This window comes from Oncorhynchus mykiss, chromosome 7 (assembly GCF_057628025.1).
Source record: "Oncorhynchus mykiss isolate SJ-2025 chromosome 7, ASM5762802v1, whole genome shotgun sequence".
NCBI lineage: Eukaryota > Metazoa > Chordata > Actinopteri > Salmoniformes > Salmonidae > Oncorhynchus > Oncorhynchus mykiss.
In genome coordinates, this window is record NC_143028.1 from 13,240,758 (window position 1) to 13,258,879 (window position 18,122).

The 18,122-nt window shown below is 42.7% G+C and overlaps 1 protein-coding gene across 1 annotated transcript in view; it reads right to left on the reverse strand.

Annotated features, from left to right (window-relative positions):
• Positions 1–18,122, reverse strand: part of LOC110528806 (FERM and PDZ domain-containing protein 4-like) — a 57,333-nt gene that overhangs the window by 18,532 nt on the left and 20,679 nt on the right. Inside the window, exons 2-3 of the mRNA XM_090240327.1 lie at positions 4,043–4,159; positions 1,591–1,754 (exon numbers count right to left, since the gene is read on the reverse strand). Coding sequence (XP_090096453.1) covers positions 1,591–1,754; positions 4,043–4,159 — 281 coding nt within the window. The remainder of the gene's footprint in view (positions 1–1,590; positions 1,755–4,042; positions 4,160–18,122) is intronic.

Sequence of the window (18,122 nt, forward strand, 5' to 3'; positions counted from 1 at the left end):
GGAGCCAGTGGGTCTGGCAACGAATATGTAGCGAGGGCCGGCCAACGAGAGCAGACAAGTCGCAGTGGTGGGTAGTATATGGGGCTTTAGTGACAAAACGGATGGCACTGTGATAGACTGCATCCAGTTTGCTGAGTAGAGTGTTGGAGGCTATTTTGTAAATGACATCGCCGAAGTTGAGGATCGGTAGGATAGTCAGTTTTACGAGGATATGTTTGGCAGCGTGAGTGAAGAAGGCTCTGTTGCCAAATAGGAAGCCGATTCTAGATTTAATTTGGGATTGGAGATGTTTAATATGAAACTGGATGGAGAGTTTACAGTCTAACCAGACACCTAGGTATTGTAGTTGTCCACATATTCCAAGAACCGTCTAGAGTGTCACCCCCTTTGAAGAGGGGGATGACAGCGGCAGCTTTCCAATCTTTAGGAATCTTGGACAATACGAAAGAGAGGTTGAACAGACTGGTAATAGGGGTTGCAACAATGGCGGCAGATAATTTTAGAAAGAGAGGGTCCAGATTGTCTAGCCCAGCTGATTTGTACGGGTCCAGATTTTGCAGCTCTTTCAGAACATCTGCTATCTGGATTTGGGTGAAGGAGAAGCTGGGGAGGCTCGGGCAAGTAGCTGCGGGGGGTGCGGAGCTGTTGGCCGGCGTTGGGGTAGCCAGGAGGAAAGCATGGCCAGCCGTAAATAAATGCTTATTGAAATTCTTGATTATCGTGGATTTATCGGTGGTGACAGTGTTTCCTAGCCTCAGTGCCGTGGACAGCTGGGAGAAGGTGCTCTTATTCTCCATGGACTTTACAGTGTCCCAAAACTTTTTGGAGTTAAAGCTACAGGATGCAAATTTCTGCTTGAAAAAGCTAGCCTTTGCTTTGCTAACTGACTGCGTGTATTGGTTCCTGACTTCCCTGAAAAGTTGCATATCGCGGGGACTATTCAATGCACGGGGACATATCGCGGGGACTAGATAGATGACATCACACCAGGGCCAGAAGTCTCATTAGAATTAACACGACCCTCACATTCGTTAATAATTCTCAATCATGACAATTGTGGTTATTGAATTGTATTGTTGATCAAACAGTGATTATTGATATACCCCCTAGGCTGATAGAGACGTGACATGTGCTTGGAGCCAAGGACCACTGCTTACAAAGTGCTGAGCGTGAAAAGCCCTATGGCATCAATGTCATACTACAAGCATGTGACAACGATTGAACTGCTCTTATTAACCAAAATACAGATAATGTTACCGACACTTGAAAGGTCGATGGGAAAGCCAGAATTAACCCAAGGATGTAAAGGTATCCATAACACATACACTAGAATGTCATTTGCATTGACTAAAATGGTACACTTTGTACCAATATCATGTTCAGTAGATTTCTGAACTTCATGTAGGGACATATCTGGATATGATCCCATGAAACAGCTACGGCCCTGTTCTGACGTGAGCGTGTCATGTATATTGATATGGTTTTAAATTAGAGCTCTTCAGGTGAATTCGGTCAGTGATGATCATGGGAGACGTAGGCGGAGGGATATACCAGGAGGGGTCATGGGAGATGTAGGCAGTTGATGCATACCAGGCGTAACAGAGCGTACCACCACCGGTTTCTCACTCCCGGCCACGAAGCCAAACCCCAGGACAGGGTCCCGTCTCATCTCCACCAGCCGGGGGTCAGGGGGCACCAGCTGCACCCCATCCAGACGGTGCACCTCCTCCAGGGAGCTGCTCTGGGACACGTGGCTGAGAGGAAACAGGAACAGGCAACGCATCATCAGAGACAGACTCAATAGGGGAGCTTCTCAGTCCAAACTGATCCAACTGGAGACTAATGACATAGGACTCTCCTGACTAGAATAGTGTTTTCCCTAGTATTTGGTAGGCCTTACTCCAAACTCTTTTGTTCCCTGCCTAAAACAAATTGGCTTTAGTCCCAAAACTGTGAGGAACCGGCGAGAGGGTAGTGGGATCAGTTTGGAATTGGGCCCCAGAATGATTCTGTTATTAACTCAAGTAATTATTATTTGACCTTTATTTATACAGGTAAGTCAATTAAGAACACATTCTTATTTACAATGACAACCTGATTCATAAAAACAATCAGCAGTCTGGCACCCTGTATCTGGTTGGGGTCAGCAGTCTACAAATAGACACTTCCCACTTAGATAACTCACACATCTAATTTATACTGTGCTACATAACACTCCTAAACCATCTGACACACTTCCTCATGCAAGCACGTACGCACAATGGGTCAAAGGTTGAAGTTCACTGTCTGGCATTAGTGATGTGATTGGGTGTGGCATCCTACATTTGTGCTTCTGATGTACCCACTTGCACCATATCCACAGTCCACATCCTCCATGTTCGTGTTTTTTTGCCCTCTCTTTACCGATTCCAATTGGTTCTGTCCATCCCCCTTCTAAACTAATGTCTATTGGTTCTGTGATAATATGAAGTATCTCTGGGTTATATAATCCATGACGTCTTTTTGGCGTCTCCATTCTCTCTCTGTTCAGGTCCATTTTCTCAGGACTAGTTTCAATACAGCTTCACCACTTTACTGTAGCTCTCCCTCTCCGAAATCTGTATTCTGATGAATCGTGTTCAGTCCCGTACCCTAGGTGAGCTACACGCAGGCATATCGATCACGGTTTCATCTCCAAGAGCTGGGCAAATGGTCAGAGTTCAGAGTTCACTGGCATCCGTGCCATGGAAGGTTAAATGCTGATGTTGCAGCGGATCCACACAGACCGGGACCAGGTAATCCATACATGGGTATACTAAGGGCACAGTAAACACCGGAATGTCTAATATTCCCTGGATATCAAAGGATAATATCAATAGTGTGGACTGTCTGGGATTCAGGATTCAGTGTACTATCATTATCCCAAGCGCACAGAGAGGGTGATGTATTTGAAATCCACTCAGTCCTTTATGCCCAACAGGGAGACCCATCTATTACACTCAGGCCAAATCAGAGAACAATATCGCCACAAAGCCAGATATATTGCTCTGAGACCAGCCATATATTATCCTCCTAATAGCTGTCTCATACCTCCGATGGTACGGCTCGCACATACACGCCCACGTGCACACACACACGTAGGCAGGCAAGCACACACATTCCCCTTTGCCACGAAGGAGAACAGCAACATTCACTAAACCTGTAACAGTAGGTTGTGCTAGGTTAGGTTAGGAGAACAATCTCGTCGGTTTACCTGTCCTCATCCATTTATTTCTCACGCCTAGAAATCCAATTGTCACGCTCCCTTATCTGCACTCCGGTGTCATCTCTGTGAACGTCACCCCATTCTCACTTGGGATCAAAGAAGCCTCCATGCTAGTGGCACGTCTAGAGATAGGAGACAGCACCTTTTCCTTGTTCAGAGCTCCTGCGTCACTCAGTGGGGAAAAGGTGTGCTTTATGTATCCACAGAGGTAGTAAAATAAATCAGTATTCCGAAAGAATTCAAGACACTGAGGCAGTCTACGTCAGACAGGGATGAGGGGATGGAGGTGTGCGGGGGGGGGGAGGGGGGATCAGTATTCCATTGGCATACTGTTGATACAGGACACGGGAGAACATGACGCGTCTGGAATTTCCAGTCAAAATTGAACGACGGACCTTTAAAAAGAAAAACACTACACTAGTCCTCATAATCCTTAGGAATCTCCATTACAGCGCAGGTGTTCCCTAGCTCCTGTCATAACTGACGTTTTGACTAATCACACTATGAAGCATGTGGGGGAAATTTGATCAGAGGTTCATTTCAAGTTTAAGTCAGGACGGTTAATCAAACAATGTAGGTGATCACACACACACTCGCTAATTATACTGTAAGGCACACTCACTGAGCAACAGTGTGTCACGTGTTATAATGCTACAACAAGTGATTTGAATGTTAATAGCTGAGTGAGGTGGACTTGAATTAGGCCTAGAATTTGCAACTGTTGGGGGGGGGGGGGGGGGGGGGGGTTGTGCCTGGACACTGTTGTTGTACACCCCCCTGGGGAGGGATGGTACTTACTTGCTGAAGTAGTCTCGGCCGTCCCTGTAAGAGCCCATGTCCCAGCCATAGGGGGGTCCCGGCAGGGAGCCCCAGGATCCAGAGGGGGGAGGCCAGCCCGATGATTTGGTCTTGTGGCTGAAGCAGAGGAAAATGAGGTGTAAGGATGAATGTATGGGCGTCTTACTGATATGTGATGTTGCTGTAAGGAACACCTTTCTCAGAGCCTACCCACTACTGGACCACGGGACATTATTGTTCCTAGTCCTTCGAGCTGGATATCTACATAGCTTAACATAATTGGCTGCTACGGTCATTACATAGCCGCTGTAGCCAAGTCCTGCCATGAAATTCTGTTAAGAGTGTGAAGGCATGAGGCGGTCAGAGAACCCCGAGACGACCGTCGGACGGCTCACCGTAAATTAAATGAATGGTGTAACCGAGATGTCAAGGCACAACAGGCTTCAAACTAATGCTTGGAGATTTGTGAAATTGGTTGCGTATCAACAGCACTAACATTGGCATCCTCTCTTGGATAAACTTTGCATCAAGTGTGCCTAGAATCAAAATGTATCATTGTCATTCTCAACTCTTCACAGGGCCAAATCATATAGAACATACAATAGCCACCATTTGTTGATTTTTTATCACATACAAAAGATTGGCTTCCAAGCCTTGAGGTAGAAATAACACTGTCGTGACAGTTCAATGACTTTGCCAAGCTAGGGCACAGTAGAACACGGAGGACATCATGTCAGAAACACACAGTAGGTGACAAACACCCACAGATTGATGTGTCACAGTGTATTCATTCACACTCTGGCCTTCAGCCACCGACACGCCACGCTGCATTGATGTCTGCTGAAGACTTTACACATGTAAAGCACAACGTGGTAGCACAACGTGGTAGCACAACGTGATAAGGCACCATACGGCAATATGTAGAACAATAAAGACAAGATCAGAAAACATGTTTTCAACAATAACCTTTCTTTATGGACACAAAACCCCAGTGAAAACAATTTAGCGTGGATTTTAATCAGCTGATACTTAAATATCCCTCAAAAATATCATACTTATAGACTTAATGGGTTGACTACATTAAGTGGGACATCAGTGGGACAATATCAACCCCATTATCCCATCATGGGGGTGGGTTTCAGAGAGCCAGCTATGCAGTCGGTCGGCATGCTTGTGTCTCAGCGTGTGTCTCATTGTGTTGAAGAGGCTTTTGGTCTAAACCAAACTGCTGTGGCGGATTCCGAGCTGAGGCCTTCATCTCCTAATCCTCCTCATCAGAGCCAAAACAAATCTACCACTGTGTGTGTGTGTGTGTGTGTGTGTGTGTGTGTAGTAAGAGGATTTAAAGGAAGAGGAGGAGGAGAGGGAGTGTATGAAAAACGCCATTCCACTAGAGATCTGATGTCACAGCCTAGCAGGGAGCAGAAGGGGGAGACTGTTCCTCAAAAACAGTTGATGTACAAAAGGCAAAGGGATTTGGGTATTGATGTGGGAACCCTGTGGTCTCAGTGCAAATATGACAATTGTTTTTGCAGGAAGGAAAAGTTGTGGGAGTTAAAAAGAGGAGAAGACTATGAGAATAAGAGATTCAAATGATCAGTTCAATGATCATCATCATCATCAAACAGAGTGGCTGTACTTTGCATGAATAAAAAAAAGCAACCATTGACCCATGAAGCCTGTAATCAATATGAAACGTGGGCCATGTAGCAACACTTTTCAAGGAAATCGAAAAGCACTTTCCCTTTCAGAGGTAGAATCATTTCTGAATAGCTTTTGCTGCAACCCCCCCCCCCCCCCCAAAGATAGCAGAACCACTCAAGGCCTTGAATCAATCTGATTCAACTGCAAAAAGGTCCCAAAGAACTAAAACTGAGCAACAAATCTAAACGTAGACCGATTATCTCTTGGCCATTCTGAACAGAATGATGGTGAATCGAGTCATTTCCAAAAGTTGTTGTAAGATTTGGGCTCATGTGAATGACAGCCAGTCTCATGATGACACATAGTCTGTTGTATGATGGTCATAGCCTCCTGAATGAAGTCTTACATCCTATTGCTTGGTTATACCTTCAAAGCCTGCCATTACATCCACTGATTTTCCCTTCTTTTGAACAGGTCTGTAAAACACTTGAAACAAACAGTGGCATATTACACAATCAGCAATCTCCCTGCACTGGATGTGTGTGTGTGTGTGTGTGTGTGTGTGTGTGTGTGTGTGTGTGTGTGTGTGTGCGCGCACCGGGAGGTAACAAGTATTCTGGTCTCTGGACAGTTTACTCATTGCGCAAGCATTGCCTAGCGAAATATCTTTGCTATATATAACCTACATGCTTTGAAAAGGGTCTTTCAGATCACATGTCTCACGCACACTCTCTAGCTTTTCTCCAGCATTTCTAAAACCATCTATGTTGGAGCAGAAAGGTTTTTCGAGAGGATGGAGTCCAGCATTGTCCTATTCTTCAAGCAAGAAGTGTGTCAAAAGCCATTTTCCTTTTCCCGAGTGCTCCCATCCTCATATACCCATCTAGTTGTGGACTATTCTGTGGCACCACCGCCAGCTATGATCATCAGAACAATTATCGCTTGGTTCAGAGAATCGCATTCTTGTCGAGCTCTGATGGCTGAGGAGACCTCATGCCGTTAGTGCTAGCAGGCTTTCGTCACACTCCACACAGCAGTATGTTCAGCTTGGACGGCTCCTCACTCACCATGCTCCAGCAAGCAGGGGTAAAGAGGCTAGACCGAGAGAGAGAGACAGTGAGAGAGAGTGCGAGCCCTGGTTAAAAACCCGTTCTCCCCCCACTACCTAGGTCTCTACCCAGACATTCAGCCAGCCACACACATGCTAATAGCTTTTCCATGATGCGTTAGTCTCCATTAGCACAATGTCAAAAAGAGATGCTACAATCTCCCTCCCCGGGCCCTGCCTCTCTTTTTACACTCTAAGGAATAACTAGGCTAATACCCCCCTTCGCTCCAAGACTGGATGGAGGGCATAGAAATATTCAACGACAAGAGAGCACCTCAGTCATACAATTGAGACAAGTCTCAACCTTGGGCTTTTAAGGAACCAAAACGAGCACTTTTGGGGACAGGAAACATTAACATTTGTGAAAAATCTGCCTCAATTTTGTGTTTCTTTACAGCATATTTTCACAATATAGTTGTTTTTCATTATTTATTGGCTAAAAGGCCTCCCTTGTTCGGTGGGAATTCTACAGTTGCAGAGAGCAAAGGCTAAAGTGATCCTGGACGAGTATATTTTAGGCTTTTTTTGCACGAACAACTCAGGTTACTCTCCCTCCATCTGGGGATCATCCATCTAAAGTGTGTGGAGGTCTGGTTCCCTGCCATGAATTATAGAAAAGGACACAAAGGCAGTGGCTAGAGAGCATCAGTGTGTCCCTATGTGGTTCTGCAACATTCCCTGTGGATGACTAAAACACTCTGCCAGGAGCCATTTTATCACTTCTGCACTCTGCTCCAAACTGTAGAAATAGACACGGCAGAATGAAGAGGGTTTTAAATTCTACTTAGACCTACCTAGACAGCATACATCTTCACAGGTCAGAATGTGGTATAAAATCAGTCAAGCTGGAGATACAAATAGCCCCACCAATATGGTTGCTATCGGCCACGCTTAATGCAAATTCTACACATCGTAAATCTATGATCTTGACTTCATCACCATCCAAGAGCTGTGACTCAAGGCATCCCATTAACTTTTTCCACCACCAGCAGCCTACTAGAGATTCCTCTCCCCTCCCATGTCGGTCTGTGGTGCTTCAGAGAGTCATAAATGAAACATCCCTCCATGTCTTTAAAAGATGCCCTCAAAGTGCTCCCTATTAATACAGCATGGAGCTGAAGAAGACAACATGCTTCAGCTCTCACAGCGACATTTTATGTAACCCGGCCATACCACAACCCATGCTCTGCTCTGAACATTTTGTCCAGGGAGGATGCACTATAGGCCTGGACGAGGGAATGCTGAGGACCACATGAAAACTGCAAGCGTTTCGCAGAGGCAGCTGTTGTTAAAAGTCAATGTATGAAAGCTTTGAGTTATCAAAAGTGTACATTTTAAGTGGATAACCTTGCAGTTTTATTGGGATTTTGTTACTCAGAGTTAATTGCTATTCATTTAGAGTTCATTGCTTTAGAGCATGGGAAAAGCATGATGTTCCACTATGTAAAACAAGGGGTTTAGGTTTCCATTCAGCACCACCAGTAGCCCTGAATTTTTCAGCATCATGGACAGCACTAGTGCTCAACCCAGCCACCATGCTGAAGCCGCACTACTCACTGCAATCACCTTGATGCAGCAATTTACTCAAATGGAAGGTCAAAAAGCACATTGCTGGAATGACAAAGCCCGCAAATTCTCTTTCTTCACTGTCACTTAGTGACTCTCTCTCGTTCTCTTTGTCACTCACACACACTAACATAGCCCCTGAGCCTTTTGGCCTCCTTGCCGTCACACACAGACCATGACAGGCTATGGTTCTCACAGGCCTCCCCATGCGCTTATTTTGATTGCTATTCATTCATGGCTTTGCTATGTATAATGATGTACGTCAACTGGCTAAATGAACAGTCTTGGTAGTCAGTAACGAATGCAATAATACAGTTACAGCTATCAGCTACATTCTCTGGGTAGCGCCTTGATACTCCTTCGTTTCCGTGTAGTTTACAGTCGCATCAAGTCAAGTGTGTGTATACCGCACACGTGCACGCACACACACCTCCATTGACGCCGATTGCTCTGATCTTACAATAAATGACATAACCTGTTCTGACATCCCCATACCTATCACACTGTGCTTCAAGGGAGCACAGATCAGAAGGAGAAGAACATGAAAGGCAGAACAAAACAAAGCCATGCCCCTCTTCCTGTCCCTTAGTGACAGTAGCAGGAAACCCATAGGCAGAGCAAAGAGAAAGAGAGAGAGGGTCGTGGGGGTGTGCACGCTGTAGGAGGCTGCCATGGAGGCTGCTGGTGGTAATGGTGGTAGTGGCGAGAGTTGTTGTTTTAACCCTGGCACATGGTCTGGCAGGAAGCCCACAGCAAAGCATGACCCTCTGCAGCAGAACAGTAAGAACAGTACATCCTCAGTAGGCTCCACCAGCCAGCCAGCCAGCAAGACTCACTCACACACAGAGGGATGGAGACTATCAGTATTCAGCTCATGACTCAAAGGCTGGAGCTGAACACCTTTGAGATTCCGTTCTGAAGAATGGTTCCCTAGGGAGCTGATCCTTTGCCCTGGCAAGTGTGTGTGTTTTGTAGTGCTCTCTCTATATTGTTTGTTCAAACAACAATTATATAGGCCAAATGCCCTCTTCAAGGGGTGTCCTTGAGTACTGAATGATGTGGAAAGGAAATATTCTACTAGGGCACTCAATATATTTGGTTTGACTTCCTATAATCTAGAGGCACCTGTCCATTGAATACTTCAACCTGCATCGTCCTTCAGTTAAAGGATGCATTAACATAAAGTTATGACATTGAATTATAGCCCATTATTTGGCCCCTTATTTGGCCGGCTGACACACACCTCACTCATTAACAAAGTGATTCAGAGGGCTAGGTCACATCTGTGATAGTTTGCAATGGCCATGCTAATTCGGAATAAAACAAACTCTGTAGGTCATTCAAGAGGGATATTTCAAATCCACAGATTAGAGATAATCACTGTCATTTTAATTGTTGGAAAATAATTTAATCCAGCCATTTCTCCCATTGTTCTCCTCCCACTTCAATGTACTGGTAACCCTGAGATAACCTGATCACTTGTATGTTAGTAGTACAATGTGGACATGATTTGTTTAGATAACATTGTTTCCAATATTGATATATTATCAGTTGCAGAACAAGATGTATTTGTAAATCTTCTCTTTTTTGCCCAAACTGATGTTGGGTTTAAATAGAACACATTCCAGACAGTATGATTCTAGCCTAGCCCTGGTCCCAGACCTGTTTGTGCAAACATGTTCAGCATGCCAAAGTGTGACAGGGAGCTGGCATGATAGCCAGGCTGGCATATAGGATAGTATAATTCATTTCAGTATGAAAACTGACTAAACATATCACACACATACGAAAAAGGGAGCGCGTATATTGCAGTCAGATGTTGTAGACCTAGATTTCCTAAATGGCTCATAAAAGCTTGTTTGATATTCATCCATTTTAATAAATGCTCCAGGTTGCCAGATTGGGTTCAGTCATTATTATAAATTGTCCGGAAAGACAGATTGGGTTCTTCAACTTTCTTAGACAATTAGGAAACACAAGTCTCGTGAAGCGATCATTAAGAGGTCTGTGCAGGTTCTGGTTGACAAAGCCCCAGCTGATGGTAGCAGCTTGTGTGCATACATACAGATTTTGTGGTGGGGTTGGGGTGCATCACGTTCGCCAGTGTTAAACACAGATGAATGCAACATCTGCATTAGCAAAACACTGGAGCACAAATCCCACAGATAAAAATCCCACAGAACAAGCATCACTAAATACAAGACAAATATATCCCAAACAAGACCACAAAAGATAATCATTAGTACCGAAGAGCAGTGCTGTTTCAGTGCTGTTTCAGGGCTGTTTCAGTGCTGTTTCAGCAGTAGTATTTTAGTGGTGTAAAGTAACTAAGTAAAAATACTTACTGTACTTCCGTATCTGTATTTTGATCATTTTTACTTTTACACTACTACATTTGTAAAGAAAATCTGTAGTTTTAACTCCCATACATTTTCGCTGGCAACCAAATGTACTCATTACATTTTGAATGCTCAGGCAGGACAGCAATATGATCAAATTCTATGCATAGTCACTTTACAAATGACCTGGACAAACCTGTACCCCCGCACATTGACTCCGTACCGGTACTCAGCCTCGTTATTGTTATGTCATTTTACTGTTACTTTTTGATTATTTTTTTCACTTCAGTTTATTTAGTAAATATTTTCTTAACTATTTCCTGAACTGTATTGTTAGTTAAGAGCTTGTAAGTACGCATTTCACGGTAAGATCTAACCTGTTGTATTTGCGCATGTGATAAATAACATTTGATTTGAATTCACGTACCTATCAATATAATACGTTATCTTACCTACTGCCTCGCGGACTCACGGACTCACTAAACTGCCTCGCGGACTCACTAAACTGCCACGCGGACTTACTAAACACTAAAGTAGTATTTTACTGGGTGACTCGCTTTCACTTAAGTCATTTCCTATTAAGTATGACAATTGAGTACTTTTTCTACCACCGTTAATGTAGTATTCAGCGAAGGGACAGGGGGGTGGGTATGTGTATGTATGTGTGTCTGTCGGTCTGCGTGTCTGTCGGTCTGCATGTGCTTGTGCCTGTTGACATCCACTAATGTCTTGGTCTCTTTCTCTCAGCTTGTCGTTAACTGTGAATCCATGTGGTGAGTGAGTGATACTATCTAGAGTAAAACAAATCGCTGAGTGAGTTGACATCATTAGCGGATTAAACGCTAGACTGGAAAGTACTGAACCAAACAGGTCCCAGACACACTAGACTAGAGCATGAGACAATAACTATATTCTAATGAGATGCAAAGTACCAATTTGAATGAATTGCATAAAACATATGAATAATATAAATCATTTTCTTTTATAGCTGTTTGTTGAGCCAAGCTGGACTCACTGGACAGGCAAAGGCTGTTTTACGTAAATGTGTGTACCTCCATTAAAATAAATCCTCTTGGGGCTAGGGGGCAGAATTTTCACTTTTGGATAAATAGCGTGCCCAATTTCAACTTCCTGCTACTCATGCCAAGAATATAAGATATGCATATTATTCATAGATTTGGATAGAAAACACTCTGAAGTTTCTAAAACTGTTTGAATCATGTCTGTGAGTATAACAGAACTTATGTAGCAGGCAAAACCCAGAGGACTAACTGTTCAGAATTTGTTATTATTTTTGCCTCTCTCTGTTCCCTGACTTGTTATTGCCAATGGATATTTCTTATTTATTTCAGTTCCTACCGCTTCCACTGGATGTCACCAGTCATTGGAATTTGGTTGAGGTTATTCCTTTGTGCAATGAAGAAGTAGGCCAACTAGGAACTGGGTACACTTTTGTGAGTTGCGCAAGACGTGAAAAGTGGCGCTGGTTTGTTTTCATTCCTGTATTGAACACAGATTGCCCCGTCTACAATTTGATCGATTATTAACGTTTTAAAATACCTAAAGTTGTATTACAAAAGTAGTTTGAAATATTTTGGCAAAGTTTATAGGCAACGTTTGAAATATTTTGTAGTGATGTTGCGTTTTTTGTAAGCTGTTTTTTTCTGGGTCAAATGCGCTTTATAAATGGACATTTTGGATATATATGGACGGAATTAATCGAACAAAAGGACCAATTGTGATGTTTATGGGACATATTGGAGTGCCAACAAAAGAAGCTCGTCAAAGGTAATGCATGTTTTATGTTTTATTTCAGCGTTTTGTGTAGCGCCTGCAGGGTTGAAATATGCTGACTCCTTTGTTTACTGCTGGTGCAGATGCGCAGGCTATCAGATAATAGCTTCTTATGCTTTCACCGAAAAGCATTTTTTAAATCTAACATGTTGGCTGGATTCACAACGAGTGTAGCTTTAATTGAGTATCTTACATGTGTGATTTAATGAAAGTTTGAATTTTATAGTATTTTATTTGAATCTGGCACTCTGCATTTTCCCTGGCAATTGGCCAGTTGAGACATTTGCGTCCCGCCTATCCCTAACTAGTTTTAAGTCATGTTATGTTACATCAAGAACGGTATGGTTGCAGAAACCAAATAAATGACAGAAACGAAAGTATGGTGGTTGGTCCGTGCAGACCTGGCGCCAGAACGAATCAGTTGGTTGCAATATGCGGTCCAGTCATTTTTCACCGGACCTCCTATGTGTGCACGTGCTTGCGCATTCACACAATTTTTTTAATGGGTGTTATAGTAAAGACCATAGGCAGCTCGTGAGTTTCAAGTTTGGGAAATCTTACAATTTGAACCTAGAATTTCTACCGATCAGAATGACAGTTATGAACTTTCTTATATGCAAGTTTCATTTAATCAATAACGTTTACGTTTCTAAAAGTCATTGTCACGTGGTTAATCATACAAATCTGAAGCAAAATGATACAAATCTAAAAGTTCAAATTCAACTATGAGAACACAAGCCTCTGCCATATGGACACATTGACACACGGTGATCAATTGGCGGCTACTCACATCGAGGCATGGTGATTGTCGAGGCTGGGAGTGTTGGAAAGATTTTTCAAATACTGAGGAAGTGTAATTCTCAATGGAGAAAGTCGTTGACTTGTGTTTGGCGAAGAAAAAATGTATGTGGTGAGTTAAGACAATCAGAAATAAGACATTGCCAAATGGGCACTCAAATATGCATGCATAATGGAGAGAGACACACCATATCTTCGCCACACTCCCTCCCCTTCTTCTTGATGCAACATTTTAATTTATACATTTTAAGTGATCTTCACACATATTTTAGACGCTTTTAACTGACAGCCGTGACTCTATCAGCTAGACCTATTGTCACGCGCACTACCCAAATTGCGGGCTTCCCAAACATATCACCAGAGAAAGTTTCCAAGCGAGCGAAACAGCGCCCCTCTATATGTAGCTCATGTATGACATGTTTTGGTATTTTGGACCAGACAGCATCAGATACATGGTCTACACATACTGAGACAGATAGGATGCTGTTTCACTGGCCAGACAGCATCAGATACATGGTCTACACATACTGAGACAGAGAGGATGCTGTTTCACTGGCCAGACAGCATCAGATACATGGTCTACACATACTGAGACAGAGAGGATGCTGTTTCACTGGCCAGACAGCATCAGATACATGGTCTACACATACTGAGACAGAGAGGATGCTGTTTCACTGGCCAGACAGCATCAGATACATGGTCTACACATACTGAGACAGAGCGGCGCTGTGTCACTCGCTCAGATTAATTAGCTGAGATTGATGAGTGTTTCTGTCGTCGCGCGTCTCGGTCAAATAAATGATCAATATTTCAATATTTTATTTGGACTGGCAAGAAGATACGGCAGGCCGGGCTAGTTCTCTAAGGCCCGCCCATAACGCCGGCCATGGGTCGGGGAGGATTACAAGGACCGTCTAGCAAACCAAGTTTGCTTGTTCGACGGGAACTGAACACTTTTTGCTAAACCGTCCCCTAACCTTAACCTAATTCACCTAACCTGCTATGTACATTCTCCTAACCTTTGTCATTAGTTCTCCATACCAGCAACGTAAATTCACCTCGGGAATTGTCCTTTGTTGTTACAGAGCAACAAGCAGCCTGGTCTCAGAGAAATATGTATAATACCATACGTCCCTAAAAGTAAAATACATTACTACATCCAATTCCAATGATATTGTATGACTGGGTAAGACGTATGACACTAGAATTTCTCTAATTCGTGTCATAGTGTACGACCACTATTTAATTCATAGTGTAACTTAATGTAATATATCATACTCAATGGATGAAAGAAATGTACGTACTAAATCTTACAAATTGCCCTAAGGCCAGGTTGGTTGAGCACAGAGTGCCAATATGTCCCTTATAGATGAGAGACACTTTCTATATACTCCAAAACAAAATGCTATATATTTTTAAAACAGCTCAGTTCCTCAGAACTGAAGGCTGTGGCTGTAATCTAACATAGAAGCTGATATCACCCACTTAACTGTAGAACCCCCAATTGAAACATGAAGGTCAACATTAAAAACATTAAACCTTTTCCAAACAGGATAACTCTAAGTTGATCAGTGCTCAGGAGCAGAAACACTCCCCTCAACAAATGCATGGAAAGTAAAACAGAAAGCAGTTGGAAATAGCATCTGCTAAAAGGCACTATCGAAGAGCATGTAGGGATCAGACCAAAATCTGACAATTACTTTGACCCAAACTGCTGTCAAAACAAGGCCTAAAAAAAACTAACCAGAGGACTTGGGACCCAAAGTTCAGTTCTGTTCCGTTCAGTCGCTTGGTGCAAATCATAATGTAAGTGGTTAGCCAGCGAACTCTCCCTGAAAGCAAATTTATTTTCCTGCCAGAGCGGGGTAAGCAAGAATTTAAATTGAAAACAAAAAAAAAGGTTGTTTGCTTGCTTTATTTCCATAATTGATCTGGGGGACGCTGGTGATAAATGGAGGAGAGAAGAGGATGTGCTTGATCTCCTCAGTGTAACCAGAAGTTAGAAATGCTAGTGTATGATTAATCCTCTGTCTATACAGGCTATCATTTTGAATATGGTGTTTTCGGCTGTATTTTTCTCTTTGACACCACATCTGATAAAGTCTTGGTGCATGCAGGTGGCTTCCGCCGAGACGAATGTTGCTTCCACTAAAAACAAAACAAGCAAACTGATTTATTCCAAGCAGTGGACTTAATTTCCTTGGCTGAAGATGACTTTCTAGTTTAAATCAATGTTTTGGAGATCCGCGTTCATGAGATCAAGTTTGGTTGCTAACTATGTTACTCTATACCACTGGAAGGTGGGCAGGATAATCAAACACGAGTTTCCTTCTTGTTGTTTTTTTGCCTTTGCCAAGCAACAACAAGTGAACAGATAATTACAATAGCTTCATTTCAAGATATTGCCAAAACCCCAAACAGCCCAGTAGCCATTTTCTATTCTTACAAACATATAACTTACACCAGCGTTTCCCAACTCGGTCCTCTGACTTACACTGGCGTTTGAGACCCAGTGACTAATATTTTCCACAATGCCTATTTGGACATAATCAACAGTAGAAACTACATAATCAACAGTAGAAACTACATAATCAACAGTATAAACAACAGTATAAACTACATAACCAACATTATACCATGGCATTGTTGAATACTCATTTCTAATAGGCTTGAAGGGCATTCTAGAGCATACATTATTAATTTGATAATGCCTGAGAAGATGGTGTTTGGAGGATATATTGGCACGGGTGTTGTTAGGCCCGAAACAAAGTCGAGGGCCGGCGAACCGTGCCAATATGTCCTCCAAACACCAGCTTCGAGGGCATTATCACTTTTATACAACGGGTTACCAACATATTCAAATAATGATGACATATTTTCATTAAAAATGTTATTTTTATACATTTATTCATACTATTTCATCCTTCTACAAGATAGAGTCCCAACACAAATCTAGGGTTGCTAGAACCTATCGGTTCAGTTGCCAGAGACGCGACCCAGTCGTTCAGTCTTTTTGTTTTGTATCTATGGACATACTGGCTGACAACATTCTTATCCCTTGCTTGCTAGCTAGCGAACTACGTCAAACAGTGCAGCCAGAATAACAACAGTAGCTGCATTTGCATTTGTTTAAGCTGTTTTGTAGCAATTTCGCCTCGCAGAGAAAACGTGCAGAACACCATTGTTCAGAGGAGCTAGGCAACAACACAGCGAACACAATCATGTCAAAGTGACGCTGGAAAGACTGCAAACTAGCTGCACTTCATTTCGTTTGACCTTTTTTCAATTTACATTTGTTTGTACATATCCATAAAAACGAGGCCAGCTGATTCATGATTTCGACTGGCTGAGAAACGCTGCCTGCCTGTCTGTTTCATCCCGACTCCCGACCCGTTCATTACTATGGGACAGCTGGAGATTGAATTTGAATATTGAAACAATGTTGCTATTGTCGGAGAGACAGACAGCAAGGTTTATACAAATCTCCGCTGTTGAAAACTAAATGTGAGATAATGTCGAGATGCTTTTTATTGTTGAGATCACGTTTATAATTTGCTTGGCTGGGCTGATGGAACAGAGTAAATAGGCATTTTAACATCATATATTTAGCCGGTGGTAACTTGTGGAATAGACACCGGCTTGAATGCGGTTTTAACCAATCAGCATTCAGGATTAGACCCATCCATTTTATAATTCCCTATAACGCACAGTATATCGGCAAGGTAGAATTAAATGGTTATAGTTAATTCTCACACATTTGGTTTGAGCTGCTTTTTAAAGCAAAAATTAAATTGAAAACTTTATTGGTGCTGTTGAATTCGATTTTCATAACATAATAGCATGCTAGGACTGATGGTTTGATTAGCTAAACAAGCAAGTCTGCTTGTGTGGTTACCACAGGAACTAGTATAGCTATCTAGTTAACTTGCAAGCTACTTCAGTGGATGTTGAACACTTTTCTACTGGCAAATTTACACATTTCTAATGGCAAATGTGTTAAATTACAACCATGGTATAAAAGGGATAATTAACTCAGGGCTCTATGTGTTCTCTTCCACATCTTCACAGATAGAACAATGAGACAGATATTTCACTGGATGTATAATTGTGAAGCATCCGATTAGCGTTTCTACTCACTACCAAATATGGTAGCGAGAGGAAGCCCACTGGTGGGGCAGTGGGAGAAGATGGAATGAGATTCTGCAAATGTTCTCATCAATTAAATATTTGATCTCAATACAGCTTTCCGTTCCCAAAACTAGAATCTGTTATGAAAACGGTGGACTAAGTTTTGTAGACTTTACCCTTTGCAAAGGTTTTTTAAAAATCGCTCTGTTTAGAAGAAGTGCAAAGGCAAATTGAGTTATTGCACAGGCACCTACCACCTTGCTTTTTCTGCCTGCTAAGACTCATTTGTTCCCATTGGAAATGACAAGCTGTGGTCTATCTTGGTTTAGTTATAAAAATATTTGACGTCGTTCATTATTTTCCACAGAACGCATAGCCCCTCGTTGATTATCCCTTACGTAGACTCTACATAATCAACACTAACTACCCACACAACATGCGGGTGTCTTTACAGTGTCCCTACTCAGACCTCCACGATCAACAACCTCCTCTTATAAAATCCCTCAATCTTTTCTTTCATAATACAAGGCCGCATTGTGGGTCACTGTTGTGTATTTATTTGTTCCTCTATTCTTGTCTGTCCTTTCTTTCTCTCTCTCGCTGACTGACTGACAGACACACGGACAGAGGGTGACATGCTTCAGCGATTTCATCCAGTCGAATGAAGCGGGGGGTCGTGTGTGCAGTGGTGATCACCCGTCAA